This window comes from Ambystoma mexicanum, chromosome 3p (assembly GCF_040938575.1).
Source record: "Ambystoma mexicanum isolate Mex_15411 chromosome 3p, UKY_AmexF1_1, whole genome shotgun sequence".
Lineage (NCBI taxonomy): Eukaryota > Metazoa > Chordata > Amphibia > Caudata > Ambystomatidae > Ambystoma > Ambystoma mexicanum.
In genome coordinates this window covers 699784318-699804902 of record NC_090925.1, presented here as the reverse complement: position 1 = coordinate 699804902, position 20585 = coordinate 699784318, and the positions used below count along the sequence as shown (strand labels likewise).

Sequence of the window (20585 nt, the reverse complement as noted above, 5' to 3'; positions counted from 1 at the left end):
CGGTTTTGCCCCATGGGCTGTTTCTTAATTGTGTTATCCCTTTTTCTACCCTTCGTTCTAAAACATACAGTGACAAATAATTTCCCATTAGCGTTTGTATTCAATACTAGAATTGTAGAGAGTGGGGATCTATGTAACCCATATACTGTTTTATATACTTCTTGTGATGTTTATGCACGTCATGCTACAGTACTTTTTTGACCATGTTTCTAACTTTAATGAGAGAGCGAGGGACAGAGGGACAGAGGGACAGAGGGACAGAGGGACAGAGGGACAGAGGGACAGAGGGACAGGTTTTCTTTTTTTTAAAACTATGGCACAAGCCCATCTTGCCACACCGCCACCAAATTGGAAGTTCGGTTTCATATGTTAAAAAACAGAGAACATTACTCACCAGTGCCAGAAATCTCATGTACAAGGCAGTGTTTTACAATAAGAGTTACCTCTAGCTAGAGAATGATCCCAGAGATATTATGCAGACTCGACAGAAAATAGATTTAATATAGTTTTGTCTATGCCAGGGTTTGCAGAATGATGTGCGATGTGATGGACCTGAACCTTTAATTGTATTTCTTTACTATAAAGAACATATTACTCATGAAGTAAAAACAATAGGCACAATGGTGGCATCTCCTACCCTCTGCCTTTTCTTTCAGGTGTTGATGCTGATCCAATAAGCTAACGTTGGATCGCGGCCCCAGAGCAACATCATCTTCAACCCCTCGTTGCTCGCTGCCACTGTCCTTTTGCTCCTCCTCTGTGGCTCCTTTCCTGCGCTTCCGAAGCAGCTTCTGCAGCTGAATCCAAGGGATATGAGAAACATCAAACCTCTGAGCAAACCCAGGCCCTACAGCGTGCACAACAAAACACATCTACAGCACAGCAGGGACACCTAACAGACGTCATCTGCAGCAGGCATTCATCCTTGCAGTCTCATACAGCAGATACTTCTCATGACCAGTCTTGCACAAAGCAGGTACTCTCCCTAACAAGAGTAACATATCATGGAATATGCCTTGCAGCCTCCCAAACAAGGAATATGCTCCAGCCATTCACCTTGCATTATACCAGGCAACAGGAAAACAGCACTGTTTGGGCTCCTTTGTGAAATGCATATACAAACAGGGAGACTATTTACCAGTTGCTGCTTTCTTTGCTTCACCGGAACATAGGGAACATAATCGTCATCATCCTCCATGTCAGACGGTTCAAATGCTCGATCTTCCTCCTCCAATCGCTGCTTCTGGAAGAAAATAAAAGAGTCCAACATCACTACAATGCAGTGTTGTGCTTCGGAGGTAGCATTCTGAGATATCCAACCCACTTTAATATTCAGGTGGTACAAGTATCCCTGATAGCCCCTGCTGTTCCAACTACCATTTCATATATTTTCCCCATGTGCCACATACATATTAATAGGAACACAATGCTAACAGCTAAATATGATACTAAAGATACCATCAATCACCATCTATTACAAAAGCAAAGCTCAAATCTATAATAAAATACTCACTACATAGTGGTCGCGTGCTCCCGAAAACAAAAGAGCAAAGTGGTTATCAAGAGGTTTTTAATGTCTTTTGATGTGGCCATTTTCTTTGTTCTTGCGTTTGTCTTTTGTCCTATAATGAGCCCAGACTCACTCACTAATGCCTCCCTGGTTAAATGCAGTCCGGTTTCAGCTAGATGAGGACCTCAAGATGTCTCAATCCACACTTAGCCGAGCATACCCGCTAAAAGGAGTTGTCTGGCTAGCCCCAGTGGGAGAATTTCCAAAACATTGAATGGTGGGTGGATGGGAATTGGAGGGCTGGCATAGCCCCTAGCCCTTCGTGCATTTCAGCAGAACCAACCTGGAACTTTGTACAAGTAATGTGACTAATCCCTTTGGATCGTCACTTCTAGTCAGAAGGAGGACCCATCCCAAGGGGGCAGGGAGGTGAGGCCGCTACCAGATAGTCCTCCTGGGGGTGGTACTCAGTGGGAGGATCCCATGGGTGGGGACCTTGTCTGTGGGAGAAGTGAGGACTGTCAAGGGAAAACGCAGTATGTATACCATCATGCTGCCAGACATGCTACTATCTCCTCGGCCAGCCCCACCATCTGCTCGCCTGGATCTGCATACAATGACCCTCACCCAGAACAGCGAACCCAGCAGCATACGTTAGGCTCTCCATCATCTCACTCCTATGCCTGTATGTTTAAGCCGGAGGTTGAGTCCCACGCCTCCAAAAAAACAACCGCACCTCTCGCACGTCTGATCAATCCTACTCGAGAGTTATGGCCTAATGCGCCTACTACTCCACGGCGCCCACATTATGATGCCAGCAACCTCCAAGGGCCTGCGGCCCCCAATGCAATGACTATGCCTGTGCCTGCGGCCCCCACTACATCTAATATGCCTGTGCCCCCACTGCAATGACAATGACTGTGCCTGCGGCCACCACTGCAGTGACTATGCCTGTACCTGCGGCCCCCACAATATCTAATATGCCTGTGCCTGTGCCCCCACTGCAATGACTATGCCTGTGCCTGCGGCCACCACTGTATCTAATATGCCTGTGCTTGCTGCACCCACCGCCATACAGACCACCACCCTCAAGTGTGCCTTACTCAATGCCAGTTCAGTCCCTGCACACGCCTTGAACATCCATGACCTAATCCTTAACAACAACACTGACCTCCTCATTATTACTGAATCCTGGTTGAATGATGCCTCAGGTCCTGCCCTCTCTTTGGCCATTCCGGACGGATACACCATCTACAGGCAAGACAGACCCCTTCTCAGGGGTGGTGGGGTAGGCCTCATCGCCAAAGAAAATCTTGTTATTAGGAGGATTGAAGGTGAACTCTGCCACAGCTGTGATCATCTTCCTCGTAAAATTCATCTCTCACCAAACCTAATCCTGGCCCTCCACATTGTCCATCGACCCCCGGGCCTGATCACTGAATTCCAGAAATCCCTCATTCAAGTACTCTCAGCGAAACTTTAAAAAAAAAATCCAAAGTCCTACTCGCAGGTGACCTTAACCTAGGCCTCAACGATCCTAACAACGCTACTGCTGCCGCTCTGGATAAAGCCCTCGCCACATTGGGGTTTGCGCAAACCACCTCTGGTCCCACACACATTAAAGGACGCTCCCTAGATTGGGTCTCCCACCACAACTGCCCAGTGATAATGGCCCGAAAATTCACCCGTCCCCTGGACAGACCAGAACTTTTTACAATTTGATCTAGACACCTCCAGAGGGCCCCCACCCCCTCAAGGCCACCTCCCCTCTTACTGCAGCTCTCGTTAGAAGCTCCCGTCATCTAACCATAGAAAGGATCACACCCCTCCTTGAGGTGCCAGCTCTCCAGGCCCCTTTCTCAATGGACCCTGACTCTCTTGCAAACTGGCTATCACTCAAGCAGTTGATACTATCGCCTCTCTCACTCTCAGAAAAGCAAAGAAAGCCAGGCATACTAACGCATGTTTCTCCCAGGAGTTTCTGAAGCTTCGGGACAAGAAGTGAGCTGCCCTCTCAGCCTGGAAAAACCAACCTAATGACAATACTAAATTTGTCTTTAAGACCATCTCTAAAGGCTACAAATCAGCCATTATCCTCGCCAAAGCCAACTCCAACAACAGGATTGCCAATGCCAAATCTAGAACTAAAGAAATGTTCACATTTTCAGGGAACTTGAAACCCCATCAACCCCACCTTCCACCATAGTGAAAGATAAAGAACGGTGCAACGACATCCAATCCGCCATGCTTAATAAATTAAACACCTTGCAAACCAAAATCCAGGCACACCAAAAAGCCCTAAACCTCCTAATTGCCGACCAGAATAATAATAACAGCCAAACAGCCAAAAATCTACTCCTCCCCGCTTTTCGACTTCAAGGACATTACTGAATCAGAGGTCATCACGCTCCTAAAAACCATAAACCCTCCAACAGCAAAGGCGACGTCTGCCCTGCTCAACCAGACAAAGACTGTGGCCCTACCCTTGCACCTTTCCTCACAGCTTTCATAAATGCTTCATTTCAGGCTGGCCATGTTCCGACTGATCTGAAGGAAGCCTGGGTTTGTCCGCTCCTCAAAAAACCCTCCCTTGACCCACCGGTACCAAGGAACTATAGGCCTAACACCACTGTCCCCTTTCTACTGAAAATATTGGACAAAGCAGTTTATCAGCAAGTCCAAAAATTCCTCGAGGACCACTGCCTTTTGGGTCTTCGGCAGTCTGGAGTCAGCGTTCGACACGGGACGGAAACGGCTCTTCTCGACTTGAAAAATCAAATGGACGACATCAGAGACACTGGTAATCCAGCGCTCCTGCTGCTCCTCGATCTATCAGCTGCATTCGACCTTGTGGATCATAACACTCTCTACCACCATCTCTCAATAGCAGCCAACTTCTCCCCCAAGTCATGCGCCTGGATCACCTCTTTCCTACAGGAAAGGACCATGAAAGTCTTCTCTGACTCAGCATGCGCCTCCCCCAGTCACATAAAATGCGGAGTGCCCCAGGGTTCTTGCATAGCGCCCACCCTCTATAACCTGTTCACCCGGCCTCTTTTCAATCTCCTTGACGCCTTGGGCATCTCATACACCAATTATGCCGATGACACCCAAGTGCTCATCCCGCTCACAGGTGATTATGACTTGGACAAGAACACCATCAACTCAATCTACTCCACCATCCAAGCCTGGATGGCAGACAACTGGTTATGTCTTAATAGTGACAAAACCAAGCTCTTACTTACTCACCGCCCATTCTGGGCAACCTTGACACAAAATATTGCTCCTTCACTATCGACAACATACCCTTTTGCTGTGTCCCAAACAGTCAAGACTCTAGGAGTCTATCTCAACTCTAATCTCACCATGGACAGGTAAGTCAATGTCATAGCATCGTCATAGCATCGTCCTTGGCATACTACTCAAAACTGATCAATGCAGCAAGACCCTTCCTATCACCTCAGAATGGCCACACCATTACCAGGGGCTCGATAGGATCCAGATTGGATTACTGCAATGCTCTCCTTGGTGGGACTTCGGTACAAATATTGCCAAGCTCCAACTCCCCCAAAACAATGCCCTTAGGGCCGCCACAGGTCTATCCAAGAAGGACCACATTTCTGATTTTAGAAGGAAGGCCCACTGGTTGCCCATTAGGCAGAGAATCATTTTTAAAATCCTCTCCCTCACCCATAAATGTCTCCATGACCTTGCTCCCCTTACCTTGCCCAAAGAATATCCCGGCCGACCTCCTCCAGGCCTCCCAGAACTGCATACACCAACCTGATCTCCAACCCCAAGACCTACAGAGTTTGTGCGGGTAGCACCAGCTTACCAGCTTTAGCAGCCTCACACTGGAATGCCCTACCTACGCATCTCAGGACGACTGACTCTCACCTGGCCTTCTGCAAAGCCATCAAAATCAGGCTGTTTGTCTGACCCACCTGCTTTGACTTCTGCCTGCATGCCAACGGCACATGCAACCACGTTCTGATTCTGCAACTAAGTACCTCATGTTCTCCATGTATCCACTATCTTGCCTGCGTACACTTTCATGTTTAGCGCCTCGATGCCTTCGGGCTGCAGCGCGCTCTAAATAAAATAAATGATTCACCCAACCATACATATAGGGCTAAAACACCCCCATGCTCTCGATCTCCTCTTTCTGCTACTAAATTCCTCATACATAGCAACTATGTATATCAGGCCAATGATACTGTGACAAGGAAGATTGAGAGACAAGTGAACAGGGCGATGAAGAGCCCTACGTGGAACCAATGTGAACATACTAACTATTGGAAGCTATAAAGTTAATCCACCATAAAAACGAATGAGGGGCTCTCCTCAAAGTCGGTCCTGTCCCAGAGTAGCTCAACGCTAGGGAGCAGAGCAGCACAGAGGGCGCGCTGCAGACCTGAGCGCCCGGAGGATGAAGTCGGGGACCGAGAAAGCAAAAAAGAGCCACAACCTACCTGGTTGTTGGAGATCCCGACGTCCGGTGGCAGAAGAGGGGTCCACATGAGGCCCAACATGTGGGGAGAAACCAGTGTGGTGGAGCTGCCGAAAGAAGAAGGAAGAGTGCAAGAGCCCAGGGGAAGCTGCAGAAGCTTGCTGGTGCTGCCAAGGACCGGAACCCTTGCGGACCAAGTGGAAAGGCACAGGGAGACCCCAGAGGCTGTGGTTGGAAAGAAGGGAAATCATCTCCCTCGTCCCAGTGGAACCGAAGAGAGAAAGACCAGTTGAGAATGCAGGGGGTGAGGGAGACTGAAATAGGGAGACCTGGCAGGATAGTGAACTATGCCTATTTGAAAGACAATAGAGTTGTGAGATGGGTCTGGGACCCGAACCTTGAGAAACCAAGAGAATTGCAAATGCGAGATAACACCTGGCAGGTTAGTGAACCGAGCTTAAGAAATACACCCTACAGAGCTGAAAAAGGATCTGGGACCCACACAAGTCACAATAAGTCCATAGGAAGAGATCCTTTGGAACAAGTCACGAAAAGCCCAGGGCGTAGGGGGGGGAGGGGGAATTGGGGGGAAGAGAGGCGGGAGAAGAGATCTTTTGGCACACTTTACAAGAAGATCAGAGGAAGATATATATATTTATATATATTTCTTCCTATGCTCCATCCTTTGTCAGAAGGTTGAACAATAACAACACTTAGGGAAGGGAGACGCCTTGCCAATCTTGTTCTTGTTGTGGAACTTTGACAAATAAGGCTCTTGGAAGAGAGTCTGAGAAAGGCTTGGCGACGGGAGATGCCTTCCCAATCCCGTTTTGGAACTTGGATAAATCCTCCGAGAAGGTCTGGAGAGAGAAAGACCTCCTCCCCATTTCCGGTGGAACACCACGATACAGCCTAGCGACAGATAGGGGAAGAAGGATGTTCCCCGTCATTCTTTTTTTTTTTCAAACTTTTTTTTTGTCTTTATAGAACAATACAAGTTACATTACAAACCATGACACCATGTGATCCCCGAAGTCCCTCCCCCCACCCCTCATTTTCAGAGCAGAAAGAGTTTATGACATGCATGCGTAGATGTTACAGTTTGCATACAGGAGTTGCTGAACGATTGGTTTGTGCAACAATGGTCCGTGATCAGGGAACAATGCAGTTGGTTTTGTCCGGTAATTCTAAAAGAGAACTGATGTAGAGCCCCCAAATGTCTGGTGGTCTAGTGTGGAGGGGCAGAGTTTTGATGAAGCTTGTTTCCATGTCATGGCAGTACGCCATGTCCTGTAACCATCTTTGTGTGGTGGGCGGTGGACCTCTCCCCCAAGCCATGGCTATTCGATGTGCCAGTACCAGCAGAAGGCCGGCTAGTCTCCCTGAGGGTTGTAGGTTCCAGGTGCATCCCAGCATTGTTACCGTAGGGCAGTGGTCAAGTTTTTCACCTATTTTCTTTTTTATTTGGTTTAATTGTACAAAACAATTTTTACAAAACGAAGATTAAGTGAAGAGGCAGAAAGAAAGAAGAAGAGTCTAGAAATCCATTCTCCTACAAAAGTTTGTGTTTACTGAGTGACCGCTGCGTTCATTTTTTCTTCTTGTACCTTATCCGAGACCACCCTAATTGACTTGTCCAAACCAAGCTGTTCAAAGAAGCCCACCACGGCTATAACCCAGCAAGTCTTTTCACCACTCAGTGAACGTCCCACCAGTCATCCTCGCTGTAAACGTGGAGATTCTTAGCCAAGTATGCCTGATCTTCTCCAGACCCATACATTCGAGAAGTAGATGCCTTCTCGTCTCCACTTGATTGGAGCCAATGCAGAATCTACATTTGTTTAAAGTGACTTTCCCTCGTATGGCAAAAATTTCATTTGTGTTCACCAAATTCAGTCTAATCCTTGCAGAGTTCGCTGATCAGGGCATTTCATTAAATACGGTAGAACCTCATTTAGTTTTTTGGGGTTCCGTGGTAAGTCTTCAAGCAGTTTGCACTGGTTTGCTGCTTCCCCCGTCTCAAGCCAATCAATTTCTAGTAGTTTAGTATTTGTCTTTTTTGGATTGGTTATCAGTTCATCCTCAGTGATTCCAATTTTTTCAAGCAGCCGTCGATTGCGACTCCTCCAGGTGAGTAACATCCCATTTTGTTCGTTCTCCATTTCTTTAATGATTTGCAGAATGGGTTTTGCAGATTGATCTATAACCTTACTGTATAGCATCATGGTATTTCGTTCCACAAGTACTTGAGTTTGTCATGCAGATGTTCCTGCATAGGAATTTTCACTCTGCTGTTGTTTAGTATAATTCCTAAGTATTTAAAGTTGTTTACTTTCTGCAGTTGTATTCCTTCTGCGAACAGCTTGATGTTATTTTTCGCCTTTCCACCTTTTTAAAATGACAACACTTTTGTTTTTGATTTATTTAGTTCTAACTTATTCTTTTCCAGATTAGCCAGTAGATTGTCCAACTGCCTCTGCAGGCCCACTTGCGTCTGGTCTATTAAAATAATGTCATCTGCATAGATTACTCTGGGTATTTTCTCATTTCCTAGGGAAGGAGGAAAGGCTCTGATCGAAGTCTGGGTGTCCATAAAATCTGATGTATAAAAGATATAGAGTGGAGAGGCAAGGGGGCAACCTTGTTTTACCCCCGAGCCATAGGGATTTCTCTTGATTACTCGCCCAATCTATTGAGTCTCACCCTTACCGATGTTTGGGAATACAATGTTCTTATTGGCCCCTTTTTCCACAGGATTTTCTGGTCCAACCAGGGTTTTCGTTCTTTTGCTTTGAGTGCATATAGTAAGATGTTAACCGTTGTGCCCAGGCCTCTGACGAAACCAGTTTGTAGTGGATCAAAATTTTCCGTTTGATTCATCCACTCTTGTAGGTCTTCCAAAGCTATTGAGCTGAAGATTTTTCCTATTATATCAAGCAGCGCAATAGTTTGATACTGGCGTGGGTCCTCTTTGTCTCCAGTTTAAAAAATTGGCACAATGTGAGCCTTAACCTTGACTACTTTCTCAAATATTGCACTAACGAAGGGTGCCCAGGTTTCAAAATGATGCTTTAATTCAAGATTCGTGATTCCATCAAGACCGCTGCCCGTGAGTTGTTCAGTTTTAATTTTTACTTCAATTTCCTCTATGTCACATGTGAGCTTCCACTGCCCTTCTTTTTTTACGTTGGTGTTAGCCAAGCCGGTTTCAGATTTGTACAGTTCCTCAAAGTGGGTTACCCACCTTTCCTCTCTTGACTCCGTTTTGAGGCATCACACTAGACTCCCCTCTGGTCGCTCGTGTCATTGACCAGACGTCTCTAGCTTTTTTCCCACTCAGGGCGCCGAGCAGATCTTCAGAATCCTTTTGGTACAGTGTATGCCTTTGATTTCGTACCCATGCTCTACAACTTCCCTCCTCTTGCTTCATCTCCTCTATAACCGCTGGGTCACTCAATTTTTTTGCTTGCCTCTTAAGCTTTCTCAGTTTTTGTCTTTTAGCCACTAATGATGCATTATACACATGTACTTTTGATTTTTGTATCCCAGTTCCTTTTTTCTTATTGGATTTGAAAACTTCTATCAAAGGCTGATAATCCAGCCCCATCTTCCGTAACTTTGTTCCCCTCTCCAGCTGTGTCTGATATTTTTCTGTTAACATTTGAATTGCTTTTTGATTTAGTCTCAGCCGAGTATTACCTTTGTATGGCTCCAAATCCGATGGCAGTTTTTCTTGGAGTTTCCGAGTAGTTTTCCACGTCGTTGTCAGCAAGTGATGGTCGCTGTTTAGCATTCTTACAACTTCAAACTTGTCAATGAGTACCAATAGTTCTATCGATGAGTATGTGTGGTCAATCATCATACCTCTACCATTACTTTCCCAAGTCGGGACTATAGAGCCTGGCTGGTGACTTATGCTATGCAGATTGTGGAGGTTGTTCGCCTCCATTAATCTTGTCCATTTCTTTCCTGTTTTGTTCGAAGGTAAGGTTTTAAACCTTGGTTTAACCCGCAGCTCACTGCCGTCACAAAGTACATTCAAGTCACCGGTAATTATAATGTAGTCGATCTTTTGAGTTGCGTTTGTTTCTTCCAGGATATTTCCCATTAATTGTATGTAGGCATCGTCCTTAATTGCTGCAGGGTTCCAATTGGTGTTAATTAATAGGATATTTGATGATGTTCCCTGCTCCCCTATCAAGTTCCATTTCAGCCATTGGGTGAAGACTGCTTGGATCAGAACTGTTGTCATTAATATTGCTTTTAGGGATAGTCCACTCCCAGATCGAATTGCAATCCATAGGCCTGCTAAAGGTCTGCCTTTGCATCCTTTTACAGCTGGAGAGGATGCTATTTCATAACCATCAATACTTGATTTTGTCCTCAGCCAGGTCTCTTGGAGACACAAGATGTCGTGGTCTCCCAGTTCACATCCGAGGTCCCTGTGAGGTGTCCAAATACATGAGTGTTCCAGGAGCCCATCACCATTTGATCTTCCCATCTCGGGGGTTCCTGTTCTTTCCACTCTGGGCATGGCCCTCGCATTCCTGTTTTAACTGCCAAGTCGAGTTCTTCTTCTGATGGGCCCTAGAGGCCCAAGTCCAATTTCTCGGGTCAAGCGTTCCATTTTTTGCCCCGATTTCCCTTGCTGATTATGGGTGCCTTTGTTCCTCCTTGTTCATCTTGGTCATGGACCATCAATCTACTTGAATGGGGTCCTTTCGGGTATGTGTTGAAATCGGTGTTACCTTTCCTTTCTTCATAGCTTTTTGGACATCCTCTGTGTTGCTCCCGTTCCAGCTTCTCGATCTCGATTCTTCTCTGCAATTTCCTTTACATTATTTCTTTTTTTGTGTGTATTCCGATGAACTTGCTTCCCTGGCATGGTCTGTTCTTGGGAATTTTTAACTATACTTTGTTGATTCGGGTGTTGGGAGATTCCAAGGAGGTCCCATGGTCTGTTTTCGGGCCACCAATTCCTTCATCCTTTACCCTCATGGGCTCTCTTGACAGGTCAATTAAGTCAAATCCTAGTTTTGAGAAGTATCGACTAGAGATTCCAATTAGATTTTTTACTCTAGTTAATACTATGTGCAAGTATGAGCAGGCTTTCCTTCCTTCGTGCAATGGTTCCATGATCGTTATGTTTTCTGAGTGGAGGCAACTTAGACTGGGAAATTGGGCGCAAAATTTCATTACGGTGCGCCGGTTCAAAATCAAGTTGTCATTTTACAATTCTCATTAATTTGAATGAGCGAGTGACCTGCGTTTTGACCTTGTCATCTCCCCTTTCTTCTTGATAGGGTGATTGGGATTTTTCCCTTTTTCTTTGATGATATTTAACGTTATATTTCCAATTATAATCCTCTTTCTTCCCTTTCTTTTAGTCCATTGCAGCTTTGATCCAAATAGTCCCTTAATAGCTTCTTCTGTTCATTCAAATTTCTCCTTGTGGGAGTTCTTCGGGCCCCTCTCTCTTCCCTTCTTCTCTTGCCCTCTCGGATGTTTTCTTTGGAATTATGAAATCCTTCTTTAATTTTGACTCTGATCTCCCCGCCCCCTATTAGCACGGTTGATAGGGGACGCTGATCTCTTTCTGCCTTTGTGCTGGGTGCATGGAGTCCTTAGATCATGTCTTATCTTTTTTTTCCCCGGTTCACATACTCGACCCTTATCCAGTGGGGATAGAGCCTTCCTTTTCAACTGAGTCGGGGGAGGGACGTCTTTCTCAGAGTCTTCAATTGTATATTGACTCAGCTCCATTAGAACCACAGATGAATCATTTTCCTCCTCATCTAGGTTAGTGGAGTTTTCCCTTTCAATTCGTTTTGGGATCCGACTAGTGTTTTTCGAGTCGCAAATTTCTGTCCCCGCTACTTTAAGCAGGACTACTTTTGCTTCCTGGTTTCCAATTTTTCTGTTACTTTGTCCCCCTCTGCCTCTAAATTCGAAGTTTGCAACCTTACCAGGCACTTCGCTTAAACTACCACCAAGCTTATCTGAGAAGATGCCATATGATGGTTGCTTTCCCACGGTTGGGCCCTCTCTGTGCTTTCCTTCATGATCTTTTGATGACAAAACAACAATCTTTTGGTCTAGAGTCAAATTGCTGGCAATCGAGCCATTTCCTCTAGACTTGGCCAAGCAGACTCCAGTTCCCTGTTCATTCCTCTTCTGTCTGGTTTTATTGTCACTAAGGGTTCCATCCTCCAGTGGATTATCTTTTGATCTATTATCTGTTGAGGTGACTCCCCCAACAGTAGTTCTCTGTTTCCCGCGCCTCTCTCCTTAGAGGATACCATCTTTAAGGAAAAGTCTGCTCGAGTTGTCACCGATGAGGCAGATATCTTTTTAGATGTGCCTAAGGATTCGTCCGTTTGGGACGCCGTGGTCGTCATCCTCAAGTTCTCAGTGGTCTGGGCTGATCACTGATCTTGGCCATCATATAACCTTCTTAGAGGGATAATTTAGTGTGCATTGCTGCTGTCAGTGACGTATGATCTTTCAAGGTGTCACTTAGTGTCTCGTATAATTTACAGAATGGTGCAAGAGCAATTGTTATTGTAGACATAGTCATTAGGTCTGGCTTCTTCGTTGGCGTTTCTCTCTGGACTTGAGATGAAATTTCACTTATTCGTCTACCAGTAGGTGTCAACGGTATTCTCTCAAATGGCAAGGTTTGTTCCCCACTTTTTTTCTTTTCCTTGTCCTTTTTTCTTTCATCCCTCTTAGATTTTCCTGGGACCCCTATAATCCGCAGGTCTCCATTTTCCATTGAGCATTCCTTCTCTTTTCACCGATAGAGTCACTCAAGAATGCACTTGCTCCGCTCTTTGGCTTCGTGCCGGCCAAAGAAACCTCCCCCTCTTTAAGGTTTCCGCTGTTACCAATATCTTTGTGCTGTTTAGTGGCCCCAGCCCACTGATCCTGTGCACAGTCCTTGTTTTTTTGAGGGATGGAGGACTCTACCCAATCAGTTGTTTTTACGCACACTCGAGGTGCCCCCTCCTTTGTAATAGAGGCTTGTTGTTTCCCATAGTGCCATCTTTGTGATGGAGGGTCTGAGCATACACTCACTTGGGTGCTAACTTTCTTTTTTTTTTTAAACTTCTGTTTATTGGCAGGTGGTCAAGACAGGTACAGTACATTTATCTTGTAAGTGAGAACAAACGAAAAAACAGTATTACAGCATCAATATACATTGCAACAATGATAGCGAAAGATTTACATTGTAGTAGGGCAAGCATATTACGTAAAAGACAGATTCGTACTCCTATGGTGCGTGTCAGGAGGAGTCAAGTGGTGCCGGGGAAGGGGCTGATGTTTGTTCGGCACCATCCTTGCCGTTAAGGTAGCTACAGAATTCGGTCCATACATTTGCAGGTCGGGATGGAGCTGGCAGGGTGCCGATGTACCCCTCCTCGCATGTTTGTACCCACGCAAGGGCGTTCAGCCACATGCTGAGGGTAGGGGGAGTGCGGCGCTTCCAACATTGTAATATGCATCGTTTGGCAACCATAACACTGACATTCAAGAACCTCGACATTCTCGTCACATTCTCTCCCGTCCATACGCCAAATAGCAAGGCCAATGGGTCCATCTCTACCGGGGCATCTATTATCTCAGTGAGCGCCTGTGTCACCTCCCTCCAGAACCTGCGCAGCGCCACGCAGGACCAAAACATGTGAGCGTGGTCTGCTACGTTCGATTCGCATTTCGGGCATTTATGTGTCGAACTAAGCGTACATTTTGCCACTCTGTACGGGGTGTAGTAGAGTCTGTTGAGTAGCTTGTATTGGATGCAGCAGAGCCTGGCGCTGAGTGATACCTTCCGCGTGTGTGCACACATCTTACCCCACATCTCATCGGTGATCTCAGTTTCGAGCTCTCTGGCCCACGCCTCCCGTGGCACCGGGGAGGCATTCTCTATTTTCCCCATCTGCATCTTATACAGGGAGGATACTATGCCCCTACAGCCTGCGGAGTTCGCAATGTACAGGAGTTCAGGCGAGTCAGGGGGCTCCTCTGGAAAGGAGGGCCACATTGTCCGCACCGCTGCCCTCAGTCTGTAATACTGTAACAGGTCGAGAGCGGAGCCGGAGTGCCCGGGGCGTAGTGTTAGAGGGGTAATGAATGAGCCTTCATGGTACAGGTCGGTTAGGGCGCGGTACCCCAGGTTCTCCCATCGCTGGGAGAGGTGTTGGTCATGCGTGGGGGTTAGGCCAGGGAATTGCCATAAGGGAAGCCACTTATAGTACGGACGCCGTAGTGGACCAGGGGAGAAGATGTTATTCCATGCCCTAATCGTGGATGCTACCGGGTCCCATGGAACATCCGCGCGGTAACCATGGTGCAGTAGCAGGGTCATAATGTGGATGCCGTCTCCCGCCATTTTTTCCAATTTGGCATGTGGGGGCGGGTCGGGGTGTGTGTACCAATGGGTAGCATGCTGGGCCTGCGCGGCGTTCCAGTAAAAAGCTAAGTCGGGGGCAGTAAAGCCTCCCTTCTCGTACGGGAGGGTCATGTGTTGCCACTTTTTACGGACCGCCCCCGAGTGCCAAAGGAATTGGGCGAATGACGCGTGGAGCCTCTTGAAATACTGCTTGCCAGGCCAAATCGGCACATTTACAAATATATAGAGTAGCTTGGGTACCGCAATCATCTTTATGAGGGAGAGTCTCCCAGCTAGGGACAGAGGGAGATTGCGCCACCTAAGCATCTTGGTTTCAATGAGCAGCGCCGCTGCATTGTAGTTGTCCGCCAGCAGGGAGACTGCATCCCTTGACACCTGAACCCCGAGATACTTAATCCCAGACGGGGACCAGCGCAGCGGGAACTCGCAGGTCGGTTGCTGGGTTGTCATAGTGAGGGGGAAAATTTCGGATTTCGAGTAGTTGATAGTGAAGCCCGAATAAGTGCCCATTTTTGTTATGTCTCGGATGATAGGGTCCAGGTGTGTGGAGGGTTGTCTGACGTAGAGGAGGACATCATCCGCGTACAGCGAGATGATTTCCGGTGTGCCCTGCAAGCGGACGCCCTTATTAGTGTGACGGTTCCTGACATGATCGGCCATAGGTTCTATGGCGAGTGCGAAGAGGATGGGGGAGAATGGGCAGCCTTGTCGGGTGCCCCTATGCAACGCGAAGGGGGGAGAGGGGACGGAGTTGATTAGTACCCTAGCTGACGGTCCCGTGTATAACAGCTGTATGTAGGCGATCATGCTCGGCCCAATTCCCATTTTCTCCAAGACGGCCCACAGGTATTGCCACGAGACCATATCAAACGCCTTTTGGGCGTCTAGTGTGACTGCCACAGCATCCGCATTCGGGTCAATTCTCGACATCACATTGAATAGGCGCCGGATGTTAAGTGCTGTAGAGCGGCCCGGGACAAATCCACTCTGGTCGGCGTGGACTAGGTGGGGCATTAGTGGAAGGAATCTGTTGGCGATTACTTTGGCAAAAATCTTCATATCAGTATTGATAAGGGACAGGGGTCTGTAGGAGCCACATTCGTCTGGGGGTTTCCCTGGTTTGGGGAGGACAGTGATTAGTGCTTCTCTTAGGGAGGGGGGGAGGGAGTGTGAGCGGAGTGATTCGGTCCAGACCTCGTGTAGTGGTGACGCTAGTATGGCCACGTGCTCCTGGTAGAACTCAGCAGTGAGTCTGTCGGGGCCAGGGGCTTTGCCCTTAGGGAGATCTGAGATCACCTGGACTATCTCTTCTAGTGAGAACGGGGCGTCTAGGAGTTCCCTGGTGTCTTGGGAGATCAGGGTCATAGGGATGGATTCCAACAGGTCATCTAGGTCGCGGGTCGTGTGCTCTGGCTGGGGACCGTACAGGGTGGCATAAAAGTAGGCGAAAGTGTCAAGAATAGCTTGGTCTGCCCATTGTCTGGACCCAGTATTAATCGATAATGCTATCTATACGAGTCCCGCCTCTCTCGGCCCGGGCCAGCCTGGCCAGAGTTCTGCCAGGCCTGTCTGCCTCGCCATATCTGCGGGCAGCCGCAGGGCGGGTATGGTATCTCACTTCGCTAAGGGCATGTGTCTCAAATAGTTCCAGTTCCGTCCTAATTTTTGCTAGGGTAGCGGGTACTGGCCTAGCGGCATACTCCCGCTCCAGAGTTTTGAGCTTAGATTCGGAGCGGCTTAAGGCCTGTCTGATGGACTTGAGGACCCCGGCTTCTTTGGCAATGCACATTCCCCTGATGTAGGCTTTGAAGGCCTCCCAGCGGGTCCCAGCGGACGTGTCGGGGGCCTTGTTGGTTTCGAAGAATAGGTTTATGTCAGCCAGTATTTCTGCTCTAAAGACTATGTCTGATAGGGCGTTGGACTTGAAACGCCAAGCGGGGCGGGTCCCTGCAATGAAACCCAGCTGGATATCGAGCAGCACGGGGGAATGATCGGAGAGTGTGCGCGCTAGGATCTTGACTTCGGATACCCTACCCACCCGACTACTCGACAGGAGGAATAGGTCTATTCTAGAGGAGCTGTCGTGTACCGTGGAGTAAAAGGTGTAGTCCCTTTCCCGGGGGTGGAGTGTTCTCCACACATCGTGTAGTTTCAGGGAGCTCATGTGGGTCAGCAGCCGCTTGGCCGCTCGGGCTACCGGTCTCTTGGCCGTGGTTGTCCTGTCTAGGGCTGTGTCGAGGATGAGATTCATGTCGCCCCCCCACACAATGGGAACCTCAACATATTTCATGAGAATGCCGTGCACCGTGTCCATGAAGTCGGGAGAATCAATATTGGGAGCGTATGAGTTCACAAGCAGGCATTCTTCGCCGGCCAATGAGCAGTGTAGGATCACGAACCTGCCCTCGGGATCGATGTGGGATGTGTGAAGCGTGAACCTTATTGATTTGTGGATGAGAGTGAGGACGCCTCTGGACTGAGTGGAGTACTGGGTATAGTACCTGTTGGGGCCCCAAGACTGTGCGAGGTTTGAGGCCAGGAGTTTCTTAGCATGAGTCTCCTGCAGCAGGAGAACCTTGACTCCATGCCTTTGCGCATAAGCCGTAATCCTGCGAGATTTGGTGAAGTTGGTCAGCCCACGTACATTCCATGTCAGTATTCTGATAGCCATGATAATGAGTTAAGGGACATCCCAGGCGTGTATTCTCATTTTGAGCTTAAAATGGAGCTCTGTAGTGCAGCAGGCCTGCCGCCCTGTCGCACCGGTCCCGACCAACCCGCCTTTTTGAAAACAGCAAACCCCAACTTTCCGACCCCCCACCCTCACTGCCCAGCGATACCCAGCAGTGTATAGGCAACCACCCTGAAGCGAAACTGCGTGCCATCCCCAACTCGGCAACGCCTGGAAGGGAGCCCAACGGGGGCTCGAGCACAACTTAACTGCCATCAACGGCCTTGCAGCTGCAGTGGGGGCTGCTGCTGCCGTCAGGCACACCTATAATGCAACTTGAGTGAATGTCAACATATATATTCTTACCAGCATTATTAGCCAATTTAAGTGGAGATTACAGGTAACGGATAACCGTGGATCACAGTATAGCAAGGGCGACGTGGAGTCCATTGTGGGTCCATGGGCAGCGGTGCGGCCCCGACCCCGGGGTAGAGACCTGGGTTGTATGGAGTCATGAAGCACAGGGAGGCGGCACCCCAGGCTGGGAAATATTTGCAAGGCCTCGATCTCCACCCATGGTCAGGGGAGGCGCCCAGGAACCTCGGCGTCAGTCGCCATCCATCGGTTCCTCGGGCGGGTTCACCAGGGGGACCTGAGCATCGATGAACTTGACGGCCTCATCCGGGACCGTGAAAAAATAGCTCTTGTTGCGGTGGATAAATTTCAGGCGGGCCGGGAAAAGCATGGAGTATTCAATTTTTCTGTCTCTCAACATCTTCTTGACCCCACTGAATCGGCGTCGCTCCATCTGGACTCCCACCGAAAAGTCAGGGAAAATTCTGATGACTTGGGATTCCAACCTTAGTTCGCCCCTCTCCCTGGCCAAGCGGAGGATATGATCCCTGTCTTTGTAGCTGAGTAGTTTAGCGATGATGGGCCTGGGGAAGTCTCCGGGCTTAGGGCGGGGCGGGATGCCAGGGAGCGGTGTGCTCTTTCAACAGTGAAGAACGGGGAGAGCACAGGATCGCCTAGGAGGTCCTTGATGAGCTGCTCAACCGCGGTCTCCATGCGGCCCTTGAGTGCGGATTCGGGAACCCCAACTATTCGGATGTTATTTCGCCGTGATCTCGATTCGAGGTCATCGTTCTTGGCCTTGACCTGTTTCATGTCGCGGACGAGCTCTGAGACCGTAGTCTGGAGGGTGTGGATGAGGTCCTCATTGGTCCCCATCCGCTGTTCTGTTTCCGTGAGCCTGGACCCGTGCTGGTCGATTTGGGCGCGTAGGGAGGCGACATTAGCATTAATATCGTCCAGCTTTTCATGGAAGGAAGCAAAGTTTTTGGCCATGGACTCCATCATGGTAGTGAGGTCAGGCTGAGGGGGGTCCGGGAGTGCCTCGCCATCTTCCTGTGTCGCGGAGGAGGACGCCTGGTCTGCCCGATGGGCTGGTTTGGTGAATTTGTCCATAGCGCCCGCTTTGTTGGCGCCCCGCGCCCTGTTGGACATTGTTGTGGCGGGGAGGTTCCAGCGGCTCCGGCCGGGTCAGAGATGGGCAACGGGCGTGGGGGTCGGTGGATGAGGCAATGACAGGACTGTAAGCACAGGGGGGCCACCCCGTGCGCCCGCAGGGTGGAGGGGCGGGTGACAGTGTGGCCACCAAGGTGGTGTGGGCTGGTAGGGGTCCCGGGCGGTGTAGTTCCGGCAGGAGGGCAGAGGCCCCGGTCGTCCAGGGAGCCCAGGTATTTTATGCGGCTGCCAGGTGTCAGGTCAGGCCCTGAATTCAGAGTGTAGAAGGCAAGTGGGGCCCGAGCCCAGAAGCAGGTGAGGGGGACCCCCAAGTGGGGTTAGCTATGTTTTCTCCCAGGAGGCGTCAGGGAGGACAGCGCCAGGCACTCACCCCGGGGCCTCCAGAAGTGCTGTGTCCGGCGTGGGCCTGTAGCTGCAGCAGCGCCCCCAGCGATCCCCGCGGCTGGCCCGGGGAGGCGGGGGGGCCCAGCAGCGGTGTCCTCGGGATGCCCGGCTCCCTCACCAGTGAGAGCGGGCGAGTGATCCGCCTTTCCCCGCAGGGGCAACGGGCCGCCGCCCCGTCCGGCACGGGCCTGCCAGGCGACGCAAGCCGCGGCGATCGGGAGCTCCACGCAGCCGAGGCGGGGCCGGCCTCCCTCGCGGGGGCCCCTCGTTGGCGGCAGCGAGCGGTGGCGCGGGAGGAGCGGGGACCACAGCTCCTCCCGATGCTGGATATTCCAGGTAGCCCCCGGGGTAGCGGGCCCGCGGTCAGCGGCGCTGGGGCCCCGCAGCGTCACTGCTCCTCCGGCGGCGATCAGCCCGCCGTGGATCCGCCGTGGATCCGAGAGGCCTCGGACAGCCTTAGGCTGCACCAGTTCGGGTCTCGGGCGCCGTTTCGCCTCGGGATTTCAGGAGAATACAGCGGGCAGCGCCGCTGTTCGAATCGCTAACTTTCTGTGCCGCAGCGGAGCGGATTAGCGCTGGTGGAGCAAGGATTTAGGTGTGCCGTGACAGAGCTCCGACGCTAAGCGGCCATCTTGCTTGGCTGCTCAACAGCGCCCCCCGGGTGCCAACTTTCTCTTTGTCAGGAGCCAACTTTTCATTTGCCTGGGATTTTTGTATTCTTTCTGAGCTTAAGGAGGTTCCACTGATTTTTGTTGACAAGTATTGTGTAGCCGTGTTGAGGGTTTCAATTCCTGCCATTAATTCAGCCTCAGTGAGTTTGTTCTCATTTTCGACTTCTGTTTCCTCTGTCGGCTGTTTTTTCTTTTTAAAAGAAAAGTTTGAGCGAGCTTGATAATACTTTTTGCTGTTCTTTGGAAAAGTGTTTGGATTTGTTCTTACGATTCTTGGACCGTTTTAGTTTGGCTCCTGCCTTCTGTTTTGTAGTTTGCTTCCCCTTTCTTCGCTGCGCATTGCAAACATTACAGCCTCTAGGGGAGATTTTCTTTTTATTGGAGTTTTCTGAAATCGTTTTCCATGGAGGGTTTCTCAAGTCCTCCGTGCTTTTCTGCAGGGGCATCAGTTATATTCTGCTGCATTATTTTGGGGCTTTCAACCAGCGCAGATAAACTCATGTCTGCGCTTCTGCTAGTCATCCCATTTCTTTTTCCCCCCCACATCTTGAGGTTGCATCACCACCCATGGGGGTTTGCAGTTTCCCTCCTTCTCCTGCAGAATCCCCCTCCAACTCCTCCCCGAGCACCACACAGTTGGGGAGGCAAGATCCACTGCCTCCCTCCTTTGGTGGATCTCCACGTCCACCACCAAGTTCATGCTCCGAGCGCTCAGAAGGACCGTTGTACCGTGCAGTCTCTAATCTGCTGAGGGGCGCTGTCCCGCCTCTCCCATCCCTCACTTTCTCAGCGAGGAATCCCCCCCCCCATGGAGCCAACGGCCACCAGGGGTTCTCCCTCTGCCACTGCTCGCACATGGCATGATAGTTCTTTATTGGGTTCTATTATTCTTGAAATTGACCACGCTGGTATGTTAGAGGGCGTTGTTATAATTAATTCCTTTGCGGTAGGTAAATGAG

The 20585-nt window shown here is 49.4% G+C and overlaps 1 protein-coding gene across 3 annotated transcripts in view; it reads right to left on the bottom strand.

Annotated features, from left to right (window-relative positions):
- Positions 1–20585, bottom strand: part of DDX41 (DEAD-box helicase 41) — a 503186-nt gene that overhangs the window by 280114 nt on the left and 202487 nt on the right. For all 3 annotated transcript variants that reach the window (XM_069651511.1, XM_069651513.1, XM_069651512.1), the window contains 2 exons: positions 1139–1243; positions 638–797 (listed from right to left, as the gene is read on the bottom strand). In XM_069651511.1, coding sequence (XP_069507612.1) covers positions 638–797; positions 1139–1198 — 220 coding nt within the window. In that variant the 5' untranslated portion in view covers positions 1199–1243. The remainder of the gene's footprint in view (positions 1–637; positions 798–1138; positions 1244–20585) is intronic.